This window comes from Ursus maritimus, unplaced genomic scaffold (genome assembly GCF_017311325.1).
Source record: "Ursus maritimus isolate PB19 unplaced genomic scaffold, ASM1731132v1 scaffold_30, whole genome shotgun sequence".
In the NCBI taxonomy this organism is placed as follows: Eukaryota; Metazoa; Chordata; class Mammalia; order Carnivora; family Ursidae; genus Ursus; species Ursus maritimus.
Window position 1 is genome coordinate 30,611,971 of NW_024425564.1, and position 14,112 is coordinate 30,626,082.

The window sequence follows — 14,112 nt, forward strand, 5'->3', positions numbered from 1 at the left end:
GAGCACATATACACGTGTGTGCAGGGAGAGGGGCGGAGGGAGAGAGAGCATCTCAAGCAGGCTCTGAGCTGAGCTTGAAGCTCGATGTGGGGCTTGATCTCACGACCCTGAGATCATGACCTGAGCTGAAACCAAGGGTCGGATGCTTAACTGGCTGAGGCATCCAGGCGCCCCTCTTTGTTTATTTTAACTAAATGCCTAGCCTTTATTTATTTATTTTTATCATTAGCTAACAGACATCCTTGGTTCTTTCTTATCTGTGCAATACATTGCTCATAGTTTAGCTTTGTCTTTCAAAATTCAGCATTCACTCAGTACATATTTAATGGATATCTACCAGGTACCAGGTGCCGTATGTGGTAAGTACTGGGCATATAACTGTGAGCAAGATAAAGTCTCAGCCCGAAGTATTTGTGAAATAAATTGGCGACTCTCTTGAAGCTTTTTCCTGAAGATTAGTATTGCCTTCAGAGCTTTAACAGGATGGTAGAAGTGCCATATGCGTGTGGTCCACGTTAGGTATCATCTGTCTTTCTTCTTGAACCTACTTGCACCTTGTTCAGTGTACCAGGGTATTTGAATGTTTCTTCTGTGCCCACCACTGTGTTAGGCCCTGGACATTCAGAGGGCAGCAGATAAAATTTTTGTCTTCAGTATCTCTTAAATAGTAATAAAGACGGGCCGGAAAAATGAATTATTTTAATACAGAATGTGAAATGCTGGAATGGTCTATGCACAGTCTGCCATGGGAGTGCAGAGAAGAGGCAGCTACGGACCTCAGGCTGCAGCTGAAGGATGAGTACGAGTGAGCAAGGTAGATAGGAAACAGAGGTATTCTAGCTGGGTTGAGTAGTGTAGGCTTCAGGAATTTCAGGTGGTTTAGTGTAGCTGGAGGGACAGATGACTGTAGGGAGAAATGAATATTGAAGTGGGGGAGGTGGCTGAATCTGGAAAGGCCTTGAATACCACTGAAAATCATCAGAAGATTGATATTAGAGGAATGTCTTCAGGTGGCATTGTAGAGAATAATTGGGAGGGAACTAGGGGAGGTACGTAAGTACCCATCATTTCTGAGTTTCAGCAGGGAAGTGACGTAACCAGATTTCTTAAGTAAAAGGTCACTCTGGCTTTTTTTTGGGAGGGCAAATAGACCATGGGGTGTGGGTGGGGGACAGGAATGGAAGGAGTGAGACAGGTTAGGAGGGATACATAGTAATTAGCACGTTCCCTTGCCTTTAATCAATTCAAGGATTTTTTGTTCTTGTCTGTATAAAAATATTTCATCATTTTTATAATCAAATGTTTGGGAAAAAAAGTTTTTGCCAGTTTACCAGAAGCTTTGATGTGCTCGCCATCCGTTTGGCGTAATGCTCTCCCTTGAAGTTCCCTTCCCAGGTGGAGAATGTGCACACAGACATCTGTTTGTCCTCCTGGTTCTTCATGTCATTGTACCTTAGCGACTGCTACTACATTAGTATACATGGAAGGTGCTGTGGTTTTCAGTTTTGGTTTTCTTTTCATTGTGGTGGTCCTGTTTTAATGAGTACGTCCCGTTAGGCGACAAGGTAGTCGGAATAGCAGTAAACACGTTAGGCATTTACAAATTCCTTTCATAAATTGGATGGTTTTGGGTTATTGGTTGCATTCCCAGGGTGTTTATCACAGTACGGTAGTTCTTCTCCCTTATCTGCGGTTACTTACCCGTGGTCAACCACAGTCCAGAAACAGATGACCCTCTTTATGACGTATTGTTAGAAGGTCAAGTAGTAGTCTACGGCTGCGTCCCAATGCCTGTGTGTTCACCTCACTTCATCTCCTCACCATAGACATTTTGTCATCTCATCATGTAGGCATTTATCATCTCACAGCATCACAAGAAGAGGGGTGAGCATAGTACAATGGAATATTTTTACAGAGAGAGAGACCTGTTAACAGAAGTTTTTTTTTTTTTTTTACAGTACGTGGTTAGAATTGTTCTGTTTTATTATTATTGTTATTTTCTTACTGTGCCAATTTATAAAAGAAACTTCATCACAGATATGTATGTGTAGGAAAAACGATAGCATCTATAGGGTTCAGTATTATCTGCGGTTTCAGGCAATCCCTGGGGGTGTTGCAATGTGTCCCTGCAGATGAGGGGGACCACATATATAACAATATTTGATCAAATTGGTGAGAGGAGTGAAAGGCTCACTTTGTGGTAAATCATTAGCTTTTTCAGGGAAGACCAGTTCTATTCTTAATAACTTCTTAAGCTGCAGAATATTCAGCATATGATAATACCTGTGCCTGAAACTTACTGACACTGTCCGAAAGGGGGCAATGGATTTGCATATTCAGAAGGAGGATTAGGCCGTTCTGCTGCAGTTTTTGGAAGTTTTCAAATAGTCTCAAGTGTTGAAAATAAAGGAAGAAAATGCTTCTTTCCTTTATATTTTCAGTGAAGAGATCCAGCACAGGTTATCCATTTTTGTATGTATTTCTCACACGTATTTCCACTGGCTGTATAGCGGTCACCTTGTGTCATGCGGTTCCGTGGTCATGTGAGCGCCCACTGCCTCTGTCTGTCTCAGTGCCATCGGTGTGAGCTCGCGCGTGCTTCTCAGTGATTAAATGTGATACTGAAATTTCTTTGTTATATTTGTTTTTTAATAGAAAATGCATCAGACGCAGATTTATGGCTCCTGAATAGTTGTACTGTAAAAAACCCAGCCGAAGACCACTTTAGAAACTCAATTAAGTAAGTGGAAGTTGTTTTTTTCCTGTTTTTTTTTTTTTTTTTTAAATAAGTGAAGTGAAGAAGTTCAGGAAATCCACTTTAAAAAAATTCCCTAATCATATAAATATTTAGTGTGTATCAAAGAGAGTGGGATTGGACTTGTAAGATGATACTGTTTTGACTTTATCTGATAAAGAATGGAACTTCACTGTGGACTTTCCGGATAGGTGATTTGAATATCTGTGAAGTTAGCTAATTGAAGGTGATTTGAATATTTGTTGAGTCCTCTTTTCAGGGAATCCAGGCCACACTTTTTGGACCGACTTGAAACAGCCCTTCCCTCTTTTCTCTTTCCTGCCCTTTAGCACTTTGCTCCATGCTAGTAATGCCCGGCCTTCAAGGGCATCACAGTTCATAGGGGGGAGAGTGGCGTACGAGTCCTTGCTTCTTACTGTGTTCCCTCAGGTTCAAGTGAAAGAAGTATCCTTTTTCACGTGTGCTCTAAATCTTCTCCCACTCACCTTCTCAGAAACTGCACTTTATAAATTATGTCCTCATTTTCCTGTGTTTTCAACCTCTCTTAACCCCACGGATGCCTTTTCCTGGGTATTGAAACCTGCTCCAGGGCCCCCTTTCAGCTGTCGTCCTGTTTTACTTCTCACCTTCCCAGCCAGACTCCTCTTCGCTTCACGCTCAAGCTCAGCCCCCATGGGTTTTATTGTGAAATACATCAAGCCAAATATCAAAAGTTTATGAAACTTGTACAGTTTATATAGTAATATTAAACTTAACACCTGTATATCCACCACCCAGCCCAAGAAATATAACATTGCCAAGACTTTAGAAACCACCATATGTCCCTGTTTGAATCATATCCCCACGAAGTCACTATCTTTACCTTGATTTTCATGCATCATTCCCTAGCTTTTATTAGTAAGTTTATCATTTGTGGAGAGTATCTCTAAACAACATATGGTTTAGTTTTGCCCTGTTTTGGACTTTATTTATTGGCCTTGCTCTGAGATTTGCTTCTTTTACTCATTAAGATTTTAGATTTATCCTTTGATGGACGTGAAATAACTGGCCATTCTTACATTTCACTGAATGAATTTGTCACCATTTATTTATCTTACTATTGATAATAGTTTTCCCAGCATTTTGCTTTTACGGACACTGCTGCTGTGAATATTTTGAACGTGTTTTCTGGTGCGCATGTGCAAGAGTTATTTTAGGATATGTACCTAGGAGTTGAATTATTGGATCACAGCTCTGTGTGTGTGTGTGTGTGTGTGTGTGTGTGTGTGTTCAGACTTTAGTAATGTCAGCCTCTTTTTCCTGAATGGGAGTACCAGCGTTCACCCTGAGCAGTAAGGGATGTGTGTAGTTGTTCTGCATTCTTGCCGATTCTTCATATAGATAGATTTCTAAATTTTTGCCAATCATGTGGTACAGATGATATCTTACTGTGGTTTTAATTTGCATTTCCGTGATTCCTAATGATGTTAAGCATCTTTTTATATGTTTATTGGCCATTCGGATTTATCTTTTTTGTGAAATGGCTTTTAAAATATTTTTTCCTGCTGAGTTGTCTTTTTATTATTTGTGGGATTATATTACATGTATTCCGTCTACTAATCTTTCCATGTTATACAGACTGCAAACATCAATTGTGGCTTATCATTTCACTTTCTTTAATGGTATCTTATGATGAGGAGAAAGTCTGGGTTAAAATTTATTTTTTTTCTTTTGGGTCTGTGCTCTTACTATTTAAGAAGTCTTTCTTTATTTTGAAGGTAAGATACTCTTCAGTGTTGTCTTCTAAATGTCTTATGGTTTTTACTTATTACATTTAAGTTTATAATCCATCTGGAGTTAATTTTTGTGGTATGGTACCAGGAGGGAGGTCCAATTTTATTTTATTTCCATGTAATCACTGTTTTTTTCAGTATCATTTATTGTTTCTTAAGAATCCATTCTTTTCCCTTTTGTCTATTACCCACTCTGTCATAGTGTCCATAGATGTTTGGGTCTGTCCCTGGGCTCTCTCTGTGGTTCCATTGACATCTTTCTTCGTTCTGGCATGGTTCTACACAGTCAGTGATATAGATTCATATTAAGTTGAAATATTTATTAGATATCAAGAGTGTCTTGACTTTTCTTGGTCCTTTGTCCTTCCATATAAATTTAATATCAGGCTCCAAGTTCAACAAGAATACTGTTGTGATTCTGATTGTGATTAGAGCGAATATCTTCACGACTTTGAGGGGAGAATTGGCATCTTTCTACATTTGTAGTTTTCCAGTTCATGAATAAGGTATTTAGGTCTTCTTTCACCCTCCAGGAATGTATAACTTCTTCATATAGCATCTGTACATGTTTCACATCTTCTCTCCTAACAATGTAGGGACAGCTGCATTGTTCTAGTACCATTTATTATTATTATTATTTTTAAATCTGTCCTTTCTCCTTTTACCTATGCAGTATTTTTTTTTTTTTTATTGTTATGCTACCATACAAGGTAATTTAAAAGAAACACTCATTTTCTAGCTGTGCTTGCTCCCTTGGTCTCTCAGGTTTAATTCCTGTAGCAGTGCGAATGATGGTTAGGTGCAAGGAAAAGTACAGCTCAGGACACATGTTGGGCGAGAGCTGTAGTAGTTTGGGAGCTGATGGCCTCATCTCACATGGAGGTGCTTGGATATGGAAGGAAGGACTTGGATTTGGACTTAAGAAGGAAGAATTTTTTATACTTTCAACATTGTCGTGTATGACTTCGAGACCCATGGCTCCAAGGCAGTGGGGAATGCCCGACAGGGAGTTCAGTTGGAGGGAAGACATGTTTTCGTTTTGAAACAGGCCGGTATTTGAAGTCACACCTAAGTACTCTAATAAAGCAATGATCCTGTTTGATCCTTATCGAGGGCCTTCTGTGTGCTGGGCGCTGTTCGAAGTGCTTTACTTCAGTTGGATGTCACCTAGCTTAGTTCTTGCAGCCTGTCACTGAGTTGGAGGTTACAGTTCTGTTCTGCTTTTACAGATGAAGCGTCTGTTTTCCAGAGGAAGTTCCCTAAGGCTGTTCATAAATGGTGGAGTTGGGATTTTAACCTAGGCAGTCTGACCAGAGTCACTGTGTTTAACCGTTTTATTACTGTGCTTCCCAGGTGAAGCTGTCAGGTAAGCAGTTATCAGAGACCAACACGAAGAGATAGAGATTTTGTATTTTTTTGCATAGAAGTGGTAGCTGAATGCGATGGCATCCTCAAGGCAGAAACAACAGAAGGAACAGAGAAGAGGTCTTACTTGCACTATGGTGGGAGGCCTAGGAGGTGGCAGTGATGTAGGGCGGGCACAGGGAGTTGAGTCGTGGTCAGGAGGACGAGGAGGAGGAGTTACAGCGAGCCGAAAACGATGATTACCAGATGCTGCTCGTTTTCAAAGAATGCTTTTCATTTTTTGAGAAGTCTGTCATGTCCCCAGGTTATCTACTCTTTCCCTCTAGGAAAGGTAAATAAGATGTAAAGATATTTTCGTGCTGCTGATAACCCCTCACTACAGAATCCAGAGAATTTAGTTTCTGTGATTCTCAATTTTGTAACGTTACTAATGGCTGTGCTGCTAGACTGTTTGTAAAAGTTTATTTAAAACCTCAAATATAACTTGTGTCAGTGGGTTTTGTTATCTACATGATCCGTGTAGTGTATGTGGTTCTCAGTAATGATACGGTGTCTGAATGATTAAATGAAGTAATCCCATAAGAAAACTGTCATTTGAACGCTGGGGAGCTGGTGCCAGCAAGCATAGGTTCCTTTAATGCACTCTTCTGCTTGATTGAAAGAAAGTGTAAAAGCAGTATTACAGGTGATTAAATGTTTTTTTTTTTTTAATGGTTTTGAAGGCTTTTGATAATCACAACTAGTTCTTGTTAACAAAACACCAGTGCTACCATTTGTTTCGTTTCCAGAATAAGTATAATCCGGTAAAAGACACAATAACAATTAATACTGAGAAAATGTCAAATTCAAGTGACATGTATACATTTAGGGACGTTCAGTGATAGATTACCTACTCTTGTCAGGCATTTCGCTTCATTTCGATGCCTTCTCCTTTGTCATCACCATCCCCTAACAAAGAAAAATGAAGAGGGGTACTTCATAAACTCAAGTGTACCTTACGTCATGCTGCATCCTTTCCCTTCAGCCTCCTCTCTCACGTGTTTTCTTTTTAACGACAGTGAGGCAACATTTAAATTCAAGGACAGTCTGATGGACTGTTTCCCTTCTCCTCGTTCTGCTTCACCTCATCCCGTAGGTTCGCAAAGATGAGTTTAGATCTCACACAGATAATGATGGCTTCACTTTGCCGCTCCTTCCTGAGTGTCATCATTTCTGATCTTCTGCTTTTGTGTCTCTTCCGGTGTATATTTCTGGTATTTAATAATTGTTTTTCTTTACTTACTTATCACCTCATTTTTCTCTCTCTCAAGCCACCAGGCAGTTAACCATCTGGTTTTAACAGGAATGAAGAAAGATAACTCTAAGGGATTGACCATCTTTTTATGTGATTAATACCATTGATATTAAGATTCATGAATCATTGATCTCATTGATTAAGATCCATGACTTGTGTAATCCTGACAAGATAGCCGTGGACCTATCCCTCCTCTGGTGGTGGTGGTCAAACTTCACGCTGCATACAATGTTGTGCGGAGTGTTAATTAACGTTGGTCAGAGAGAATATTGGCTTAAAATGATTTGGAAGTCTTCATTTTATAAACTAGTGCTGATAATAAAATGTTCGGTCTTTAAATAATTCCCTAATCTAGGCAAAGTAATGTACTGATAGGAAAATGGCTGTATTAATCTGTAGGCTGTACTGCTCAATGCTTTATACTGGCTCTCTTCTAGCTGATCTGATTATGAGGGTTTTTACAGTGTTTGTGTTACTAGTATTCAGATTGATAAAAGAGTACGAGTTTTAGTAGCAAAAATGGAGTTAAGTGATTTTTTTGGGGGGGGAGGGGCTGCCTTTTGAACTTTTGAAATCTTAAATGCTGTTACCTTCACTAATTTTGAAAAAAATCGCTATGAGCCCCATATTTTGTGATGGCAGCCTATTAGATGTGTACTCTTTCTTCTTGAGCCTTTGCTGGTTGCCCTGTCCTTGTTTTACTCATTACACCAATTTGATTTAGACAATATGTCCTTTAACTTGAGGGGCTCTTGAATAAATGAAAAAGATCAAAAGTTTCAAAAAAATAAAATTTGCTCTTAATGAGAGTATCAAATAAGAAAACTCCTTTGGTTAATGCTTTATAGAAATGTGGGATCTTTCCTGTGCCACCTAAAGGAGGTCATTCAGAGGCCGGTGAAAATAAACACATCTTGTGTGTTCTATATAAATGGCAGAACGAATAGCCAGCTTGCTTTGATCATGGACTGTCAACCTCTGTTTGACCTTGTGCATTATTAACCCAAACGGGCAGTGTGGTTTGGCCATACTGATAGTGGATAGACAAGAATCACTAGTTTTTTGAACCACCTTTGCTGTAGAAATAAATGGTAATGTTGAAGGGATGCTTTAGACATCTGAGTGAAATTACTTGAAAGAACAATTAGAATATAAGGAGAAGGGAACAAAGAGGAAAAGTTTGTGTTGAGACAGAGAGTATTTGCTTTGTATAACATCTTTTGTCTATAGGAGAGCACCTTATATAACGTCCCGTTGACAGAACATAGAAGTTAATGGACGGTCGTTCTTCTTATGAAATGATTTTTTTGCTTTATGTCGATTTAACTTGGAGTTCTTCGTTGTGGTAGTAGTTTTTCAACTTGAATTTGTGAAATGTTTTCAAAAAAGCTAACTTACGAAGAACAGAGAAGTGCTTGGCCTTTCAGTTAGTAATTATCCAGTTTATAAGGAAATAAAAAACTTAACTGATTCTTTTGTTAACCTAGATTCACTAGCAGTCAGGTTATCTTTTTCTTTTTCTAATAGAAATAATTGGCATGAAAGAGAAAAATGACGGTAGGCTTTAGTTTTGGTCTTTTGCAAAACACGGGTCAGATAACACAAGTTGTTCTTTAAACTTAGTTTTTAATACAGTATATTGTCGATTTTTTTTTTTTTAGCTTAGATGTTTTAATTTTTGGCTTTTCTAGTTGTAGGAGATGGCTTTGGTTCATTGTGCTTTTAGATCCTTGCTTAAACTGTCCGTGGCAGCCACCTGAGTCCTGTATGATGTTACCACTCCCAGCCTCGTGGGTTCAGCTTTTCCTGCTCACCAGAAAGTTTCCCTCCATGTGGAATGTTAAGAGTTTTTTTATTTTTTTATTTTTTATTTTATTTTTTTTAAAGATTTTATTTATTTATTTGACAGAGATAGAGACAGCCAGCGAGAGAGGGAACACAAGCAGGGGGAGTGGGAGAGGAAGAAGCAGGCTCATAGTGGAGGAGCCCGATGTGGGGCTCGATCCCAGATCGCCAGGATCACGCCCTGAGCCGAAGGCAGACGCTTAACCGCTGTGCCACCCAGGCGCCCCGGAATGTTAAGAGTTTTGGACCGTTCGACTGCGTGTGTGTCGTAGACCAGGTGTGAGTCTCCGAACAGTGCTGCGCTGAACATGAATTTATATTTCCTCCTACCATTTTTTTTTTCCATCTCCATCACTTGTTTAGATACTGTCTATGTCCTGATTACTCACACATTTCTGTTTCTGACCCTCATCTCCCGGTCCAAGATCCAGACCTGTGCATCCCACTGCTTCCTGGCCTTCTCTATTCAGGTTCTAGTCGTCATGCGGAACCTTTTCCCCAGCTGCTGTGTCCCCTCCTGTTGCCTGTCCTGTTGGCTTGCACTGTCCTCTTCCAGAGAGTCTGTGAGTTTTCTTTGATTCCTTTACTTCTAAAACATCTTTTCCTTCCTCCTTTTGACCCCTCTTCTTCCTCTTTTCTTTTGCTCGATGTTATTAGTGTTGTGGTCCTAATGTGGTAGTAAATGTTCCTCTTGGAACTTGCAGCAAACCCCTGGGTTGTCATGTTTTCTCAGATTGCCACGGATTAGACACACATCTTCTGACTGTAATCCTTTCCCTCCATTCCTGTTGTTATTGCTGTAGTTACGGGTCCTCATTATCTCTTGCCCTTCATTTCACAGCAGAACTTCGGCTTGTTCTCAGCTGCTTTTCTGGGCCAGTCCGTGCTCTGCCCTCCTTCACACCCTGGGAAGGCTGGGTCCTTCCCAGCCACAGGAGGAAGATAAAATTTCTTAGTGTAACAAGGTCTTCTTACAAAATCTCTTTCTTGCCTCCCTCTCTAACTTGTTTTCTTGCCACTCCTTCGTAGAATTCTACTTCTCCCAGACGTGATATGATTTTGTGTTTGCGTATATTCTTCCTTTTCCCTGAAATAGGCTCCCCTTTCTCCCAAATGCATGCATGTGTGCCTGTGCATGCACTTGTGCGTGCACACACACACACACACACACACACACACACACCCATGTAGTCCTGCCTGGCAACCTGTGCATCTTTTGGAACTCCTTTCAAAAGTAATATCATCTGTAAGGTCATCTCCCTTCTAATTCCCACCCCTTACCTCTAAGGTCCACAGAGTTAATCACCCTCTATTCTCTGCTGCTTCTTGATCCCATGCAAACATCTATTGTTGAACATTACACTTTATTGTTTGTTTACGTGTTTGGCATTCTACTAGATTGTGAGTCTTGGGGTCAGGTTACTGACCTCAGGAAAATTCTTTTTTATGGAGTTTTTGACCCTCTGACTCTACTATGTAACGATTTCCCTTTTCTTGGGAAACAGAAACCATTAATAGACTGTCAACTCTTCTAAGAACGGCCCCCCAAGGCCCTTGTGAATCCCTTGTTGGAAACAGCCTGTGTATTTGCAAAGAGGAGAGACAAAACTCTAATTTTCAGATATCATATTAAAGGACCCTCTTTTTAAGAAATCATGCTGTTTTCTTTTTATGTTTTCCTTATAAACTAGGAAGAAACCTGCCCCTTGTCCTAATAAGTGAGGCAGGAAACTTTTTATCACTGTTACTCTGCATTTTCTTTCTAGAGGGAAGGGGGTAAGAAATCTTTTTTTTTTTTCCTTCAAGTTTTTATTTAAAGTCCAGTTAACATATAGTGTACTGTTAGTTTCAAAAGTACAATTTAGTGATTCATCACTTACATACAACACCCAGTGCTCATCACAAGTGCCCTCCATAATCCCCATCACACATTTAACCCATCCACCTGTCCACCTGCCCTCCAGCAACTTTCAGTTTGTTCTCTGTAGTTAAGAGACTATTTTATGGGGGCGCCTGGGTGGCTCAGTCGTTAAGCGTCTGCCTTCGGCTTAGAGCGTGATCCCAGAGTCCTGGAATCGACATCAGGCTCCTCCGCTGGGAGCCTGCTTCTTCCTCTCCCACTCCCCCTGCCTCTGTTCCCTCTCGCTGGCTGTCTCTTTCTGTCAAATAAATAAATAAAATCTTTAAAAAAGAAAAGAAGAGTCTGTTTTATGGTTTACCTTTCTCTCCCCACCACCAAGTTCATCTGTTTGGTTCTTAAATTCCATGATGAGTGAAATCATATGGTATTTGTCTTTCTCTGACTTATATGGCTTAGTGTAATGCACTCTGGCTCCAGCCACATCATTGCAAATGACAAGATTTCATTCTTTTTGATGGCTGACTAATATTCCATTGTATGTATATGTGTTTATATATATATATATATATATATACACACACACATCATTTGGGCTCTTTCCATAATTTGGCTGTTGTTGATAATGCTGCTGTGAACAACAGGTTTTATGTATCCCTTTGAATCAGTAGTTTTGTATCCTTGGGGTGTATACCTAGTTGTGCAGTTGCTGGATTGTGGAGTAGGAATTCTTGTCCCTTCTTGGAGTGGTCACTTGGTCAAGCTGGCAGAAGTCCAGCTGTGAATGGCAAGACCTTGTTCTCCCTGCCAAACTCAGTGAGCTGGGCCAGCTTCAGGACCTTGACCCTTGGCTCAATTGAGGCAACTCATCTTGAGTCAGAGGAGAAGAAAGAAAAGTGTAGGTAAAAACCTGGTAGTGTTTGGCTTTGAGTTTGACACACAACTGTAATTACTCAACACATGTTTGTACAGTTAGGTTGAACTGATTCTTCCTTTTTGGGGAAGAGAGTTTAGTATTATTCTATCTGTACATCAGCATGTCATTGTGAATGTATTATTCTGTGTTAGGTATATAAATTTTGTAATATAGCTGTGTTACTATCCTAGCATTTCTTTTACATTTGAGTAACATTGTTCTGTTTCACCAAATGAGCAAAAAACATCAGATAAACCATCAAATTAAAAAAAAATCAACATGGCTGTTGCAGGGGAGGAAGCAGAAGCGTTGGGAAGGTTAACTTGAGAAAGGATGTTGTGAAGGAGTCCAATAGTAATATCTGTGCAGACAGCGATACTGCTGAAGACCACATTTCTCTGCAGAAGTTGTTGTTGAGACGTTAGGTCTTATCATCCCATGTGTGAATTCGTATTATTCAAGTCTTGAGTCATGGTTCTGTTTAGTCTGTTTTCTGTTGTTGCAAGGACTTTGTATTGTTTTCTTCCCCATCAGCTAGTCTGGGATTAATAATGGTGTTGGAGAAACATGCTTTCTGGAAACATAAGTGAAGAGCTCTCTCTTGATTCCTAAAACGAAAGGTGAGAGTTATATAGTTTAGAGCAGATTTTGACTAATTCCTTGTTACAGGCTTCAGATTGCTCGTCCCCTAACCAAGGAAAAACACAGAGATGAGGGGGAGTGCAAGGAGATTATTATATAGTGTATCCCAGTGAGAAACTTGACTAGAAATAAAGGAGAAAGTGTATTTTGGGGTTGAACTTCTGGTTGACTTAAATAAAACCAAGTGAGGGAATGGCTAAATTCACAGGTGAAGGATTAGTAACTTATTCTGGAAATCAGGAACAGAAAAAGCAGCTCAGATGTAGTAAGTCATTTTAAAATGCAAAACTGAGTTTTGTAGTTATCTAAAATCTTTTTGGTGAATAGTATTTTGCATATTTCATGATTACTGTTACATAAACAGTTGCTTTGTTTTTGCCATTTTAAGCAAGAGAGTAAGTGAAAGAGGTCAGTGTATTATGTACTGGCAACAGCTGGCTGATAGCGTTGAATACTTACGTAATTAAATATATGCGTTGGCTGTTGTCCTAACAACTCTGTAGGTGGAGGCCCAGAAAGCATGCAGAAACTTGCTGTAGCAGGATTAAAGAAGAAATCAACATGATCTGAGCCTTTGCTTTCAGCCAAGAGTGATTTCCTATTGTTTTGGTTTCAAAGACATTCTACTTATTCTTGGTGTGTGTGTTTATACAACAGAGAAAAAGACTCTTGTGTTTTTTTTCCTCCCCTTATTGTATGTGCTAAGGGTAAGAAGCATAATCTTCTTTAATTTTTAGTCACTTGGCGGTATTGTTTAATAACATAATAAATGAAATAAAAAACCATCTGACCTTTAAACTTATAGAACATGATACCAAGATATTACATGTTAACTGTTTCTGTTCCTTGCTGATGGGTGTACTTAGGGGTTCCCTGGGCCATTTTAAAGGGTTATTTTGATTTTAGACCACCTTAAGGCATGGTTGTCTGTGATCATGGAAAATTGGGTTGTGTGGCTGTGAAGGATAAACAGAATCCACAGGTAAAATGCAACTGTGCTTTTGGCTAGTAGCCTTATCTATGGAGTCAAATCCTATTCAAAGTACCCTATGTTTATTTCTATTATTGTTTTTTATAGCTCAAGGGCTGAGGCCAGTCCTTAAGGCACCTTTGAATACAGGCTTTGATGACTGGATAGCACCTTTATAGGTATTAGAAAAAGATGGCACTCCTTGTAGACACAATCCTGCATGGCTATGTATGGCTGCCCCATATAAATAACCCTGTATTTAACCATCTCTTTATGTGTCTGTACCCCATTTCAAAGTGCCCCTCAGAAACTAGCGCCTGGTTACAGCGGTTGACCGTGATGGTTGAACAAATGAATGAACCAAGTCATGTGTTTGCTTTCTGTCTCTGTTTATACTTCGGATGCCCACCATCTCCTGCCTCTGTCAGAGCAAGTGTCTTCCTCTGTAGCTTTTCTTAGAAATTTTTCTGTACTCCTGTTTTCTATTCGATTACATCATTTAGAAATTAAGTTAGGCTGCATGTCCTAGAAAACTCAGAAAGTAGAGGCTTAAATAAGATGGGGGTTTATTTTTCTCATATGACGTGAAGTCCATAGTTAGGAAGTTGCTGGCTTTCGTTTACCAATTCGAGGATGTGGTCTTTCGATTATGGTGTAAAGTGAATGTTACTCTCTAGCCATTATACGTATTTTCT

At 39.6% G+C, this 14,112-nt stretch overlaps 1 protein-coding gene across 3 annotated transcripts in view; it reads left to right on the forward strand.

Moving 5' to 3' along the window:
- The window catches only part of CDKAL1 (CDK5 regulatory subunit associated protein 1 like 1), a 624,642-nt gene that overhangs the window by 100,131 nt on the left and 510,399 nt on the right, over positions 1–14,112 (forward strand). For all 3 annotated transcript variants that reach the window (XM_008707717.2, XM_040645106.1, XM_008707718.2), the window contains one exon: positions 2,656–2,740. In XM_008707717.2, coding sequence (XP_008705939.1) covers positions 2,656–2,740 — 85 coding nt within the window. The remainder of the gene's footprint in view (positions 1–2,655; positions 2,741–14,112) is intronic.